At 33.2% G+C, this 4811-nt stretch overlaps 1 protein-coding gene across 4 annotated transcripts in view; it reads left to right on the top strand.

Annotated features, from left to right (window-relative positions):
* Positions 1-499: 499 nt before the first annotated feature.
* Positions 500-4811, top strand: part of LOC110029992 (kinesin-like protein KIN-14I) — a 71303-nt gene continuing 66991 nt past the window's right edge. For 2 of the 4 annotated variants that reach the window (XM_020732518.1, XM_020732521.1), the window contains exons 1-3: positions 500-701; positions 880-956; positions 1057-1290. In XM_020732518.1, the coding sequence (XP_020588177.1) occupies positions 1178-1290 (113 nt within the window). In that variant the 5' untranslated portion in view covers positions 500-701; positions 880-956; positions 1057-1177. The remainder of the gene's footprint in view (positions 702-879; positions 957-1056; positions 1291-4811) is intronic. The other 2 variants (XM_020732520.1, XM_020732519.1) reach the window with 2 other exon arrangements.

The raw sequence follows: 4811 nt of genomic DNA, 5'->3' as shown, positions 1-4811 counted from the left end.
TTGACATATATAACACTCAAAAGTTTGGCTTTTACATTATAACAAATTTATATCATAAACATATGCATTGAAATACACATTTCATTTAAAATAATAATAATAATAATGATATTTTTTATGTGATGTAAAAATTTCGAGTGTTGCAAATGTAAATACGAAAATTTTAAATGTCAAATGTGTAAAAAAAATAAGAATTGTGTGGTATGAGTGCAAGTGTTACAATAATTTAATTGGCCCATATGCTACTTACAAAATCACCACACACTTGCATTCTTTTAAAAATTTTCACTTATCTATTAAAATTTACAATAATATCCCAGTTCGTATTTTTTTTTTTATTTTTACCAAAATTTTAATGAGTTGATTGTGACACTTATAAGTACATGAGTTCGTAGTTCAAAGAACTAAACCGGCGTACATAATAATAATTCGGGTGCAATTATCCAAACTTTTAGATATTGTATACGTATCAGAATACTTCGCGTGAAGTCGCCCTATTTTATAAATCTCGTGACATCTTCCCTCCTGTCCCCGGCTTTAACCGTTAGATCGCGCCGGAGAGCCCGACAAATGATAGGCCAAAGTGGGAAGCCGGCAGCAAGCCATGGAAAGAGGACAAGTATGTAGGGTTTACCTGTATTCCTCACTTCTTCCAGTTGATTGATCCTTCCCAAATGTTGAAGATTTCTTGGTTTTGTGAGGTAGTCCGTCTCAGCTTTGGCTTTGGAATTCCTGCATATGATTTCATCGCATGGATCTTTTTCGTCCAAACTTCCTGATTTCCGTTTCATGTTTTCTTTCTTTTCAGACCGGCATGGTATCTGTTTTTTGTATGGGTTTATTTCTGAAGCCTTCTTTTGTTTTTCTTCTTCTCTTCAGTTTTGGTTTCTCCGTTTTTTCATGCTTTACATGATCATCATCATGTAACTTTTGGTTACAACAATTGATCTGAAAGGGTATTTTCCTGCCGCTGAAGTTTAAGTTTATCTAAGCTGCGCGAGTGAGCAAACACTTGGAACTTATTTTGTGTTATTTCTTCATTGCATTATCTGCTAGAGGGTTTCGGAGGTTATTATGAAATTCCGGGATCATAGACAGTGAAGGCAGACGAAAGATTTTACTGAGACATGCTGGCGTGATATGTGTGATCCTCCCTTTCACATCTGAAAGTGTGAGAATGGATCAGGCTCCTTTTTTTCCTAGCAATGGCAATAGGGCGCCCGCTCAGAGTTCTGCTTCCAACGTTGCTCGGGATGGATATGACAGCGATGGCCCATACTTTGTTCCACCGTAAGTTTTCTATTCCTTTCAGAAGTTTATGTAATTTGCTACCTTGAATGTCACTCTCTGCATTTATTGATAGGACCTCACCGCGTAATAGTGCATTTCGAGTTGCTCATATTCTATAATGAAATCCGAAAATTTGAGGGTAATAAGTGAATAAATACATTAACAGGAAACTATTCTTGTTGTCCTGTTCAGTCACCACTTGATGTTTTGGATTCACGACATTACTCCTCACTAATGAAGACCTTGCCCCCCTATGGTGGCCATAGCCATCCATTTTGCCACACTTTCTTTAGTGGTCTTGCAGATACTCAAACCAAAGTCAAAGTCATAAGTGTCACTCACCGTGACTCTTTGGTAGTGCAACCTAGCGTAAGTCCCCTGGGGTCACGGGTTTAATACCGCCTAAGTGCATCTGAATTGCAGTGCGGGATCGAGTGGTTAGACACATGAGGGTGGTTGGGGGTTCGTATCATAGCCTTCGACCATTCTTAAAAAAGAAAAACAAAGTCTTTGCTTTGGCAGAATGAAAAATGAAGTTTTACATGTACATATTATCATCAAGAATCATATGAAAGATTATTGTTCAAAATCTGCAATCATTATTACATCAAAATAGTGCATAAAACATTAGAAGTAAGTTAATCTTTGGATTGATACCGAGCTTCGCAAAAGGAGATGCAGTGTCTTCCACCATGTCACTTTCACCTTTGCTTGCGCAATATTAGAATTAGGCAATCTTGAATTTTTTTTTTTGTGGAATGAAAACTTATGGATGTAGAGACTATGGGTACAATCAGCGATTCATGTAGAACATGACATGCAAGGTCTTTTTGAACATCCGTCAATTGGAAGGTAATAGCCTTCAATACTGCCAAGGTAGATTCTACTTAATCATCTAGATGGTATAGCTTTGCACCACAAATTTCAATCAAATTATTGTCACATGCTATTAACAATTTTCTCAGATCACCACTGAATTTGTTATTTTTGTGGACGGCTAAAAGAACAAAAGTTTGTAATGTCAAAAGAACTTCATCGTATCTATAATCATTGATTAGGAGCCCAATTAAGAACTTTTATTTTTTTTTGTTAAGTACTTTCTTCTCGGTGAACCAAAATGTCCCTCCTTCACTACATTTGTATGAAATTTTGAGAGAAGTTTCTTCAACAAGAACTTCTCTTTTGTAGTTTTTTAATGGTTCATGCACGCTATATGCAATCTCTTTTGTTGGTTTTAGCTCAAACTCTCATCACTGGCAAATAAACTGCTTTGGATGTAACCGCTTCACAATGTCATTAGAACTACGTCAACAGATCTCCATCTCATGGGTGTAGTACATCAGCTTCAGCTTTGCTCCATAATTTTTGATTATTTGAATGTGAATAGAGAACGCTAGTAGTAACCTATCTTTATGGTTCTTGAGAAACAGTAATGCAAAATGTGATGTGAAGAATGAGCTGAGGAATATAGATGGTGGGTGGATGGTGGTGCGCTAACTTCATGCGAAGCTGAGGATATGTTGGTTCTAAAGGCAGAGCTCGAGATGTTAGGAGGACAACACATCTAGCTATATAGTTTTTGAGGTGAACTTGTTACTTGGATCAATAAGCCCTTACAACAATTGAGTGTGAGTATTTGTGGCGGCAGTTTGGAGTAGTTGGTTGGCTCTGACATTATGTGAAAGATACTAAAGTAACACATGATGGGGACTTAACATAGAACGGAGATTGATGAAATCTAGAACTGATTTCTTTGATGTAGTGGTTTGTGGATTAGGGGATCGTGGCGGTGATTCTCAGCATGGGACTGGAACTTGAATCGATTGTGCGAAAGATGAGATGAATTTGAGCATTTTATCTTAGCGTGTTTCAACAAAAGGGTCATTAATTAGACCCCAATGCGTATTACATCATTTTGAATAGCTCAAACTCCAAAAATGAAGCCAAAATTTTGAGGGAAAGAAGCGGGAAAAGACATTATACAACAATAATCATGAGCATTTTTCAACTAAGTGGGGTCAACTACATGAATCCTTTTTGTCCATTTTGTCTTATTGTCATATTTTCAATTAATTCTAATAAACTAAGATTATTTTTTATACTATATGTCCAAGTCTTTTTAGGTATACCTCTATGTTTCTTAACGTAAGTCGAATCTAAAACATCTACTCTACTAACCAGATTATCAGATTGTCGACGTTTAATGCAACCAAACCATTTAAGACTATCACGACCCAACTCGAAGTTTAGATTTAACCAATGTGCTTACAAATGGTCGGATGGTGTGAATAAAAAAAATATTATTCATTTTCTATTATTAGCAGATGAAATAACCACTAAGCAATTTAATTAAAGTAATATATAAAAAATTACCTTTTTACTGGTTGTCCACGACTTCTTTAAACCTTTTTTATTTTTTCGCTCATCTTTGAATTAACTAATTAAATCTTAAAAAAAAGTTTAAAATAACTGTGAGCTAAATAAAACAGTGAATACTCATACTTATAAACAATAGTAATACAAGGAAGAAATTAATAATATGCGAGTTAATTTTTTTAATAAATAAATATAAATATTTGATGGTATTCAAAGCGTCTTACTCTACCAATAATATATCAATATTATTTCGTATTCATACCACGGTCACAGGAGTCACCGTCTAAAAATTGTGTCAATTAAAACACATCAATGTCGATATCCTTTTCCATATACTTGCACGGTATATTTGTGTTCCTTCATTAGTACTATCAAGGGGTGATTTCATCATAGTTAGTAGTCCACATAAACATCTCATTCATGTATTTGTTGTATTCATTTTAGCATATATAAAACATACACTAAATACATAAGAGTAAGTAGTTACAATATTCATTGCAATATCACCGATGAAGAAAAATATTTTAATCAAAATAAAGCATGTGCCATCAACTGCAAAATATTGAGAAGAAACAAATTATTATTATAGATTAAAATTACAAGTACTAACCTCGATGCTAGACAATTTACATGATTTTAACTTGTATTACTTCTATCAATTATTACCTATAAAATAAAAAATATTCAATTATCAATTTTACATAATCATGTTTTAATTTAATTTTGAATTTATGTTGTATTACACTAATTGAATTAACATTTCAAAACTTTAAATTTTAAGCTTAATTATTGTAAACAAAGTTTATATTAAAAATTATTAATTCTACAAAAAAATTGGTTGGAATTAATATCTTAACATTTCTTTATTGCTTGAATCAAATACACTTAAGTTTAATTTTTAATTAATAAACTTATATATAATATTATATATATATATATATATATATATATATATTAAAGTCTCTCATTTTTTTATTAAAATTGAAAAAATACATAGAGATTGTATGAGAAGGCTAAAAAAAAGGTGTCTTACCCATACGATACATCGGATATTAGTATCCTAAAACGATGAAACATAAATAAAACACAAAAAAATAAAACTTGCAGGAAATAAGCTGCTAGGCACGAGCCAGCTTGGTCTTGCC

Source organism: Phalaenopsis equestris, unplaced genomic scaffold (genome assembly GCF_001263595.1).
Source record: "Phalaenopsis equestris unplaced genomic scaffold, ASM126359v1 Scaffold000623, whole genome shotgun sequence".
NCBI classification, from domain to species: domain Eukaryota; kingdom Viridiplantae; phylum Streptophyta; class Magnoliopsida; order Asparagales; family Orchidaceae; genus Phalaenopsis; species Phalaenopsis equestris.
This window is presented reverse-complemented; position numbering and strand designations above follow the sequence as displayed.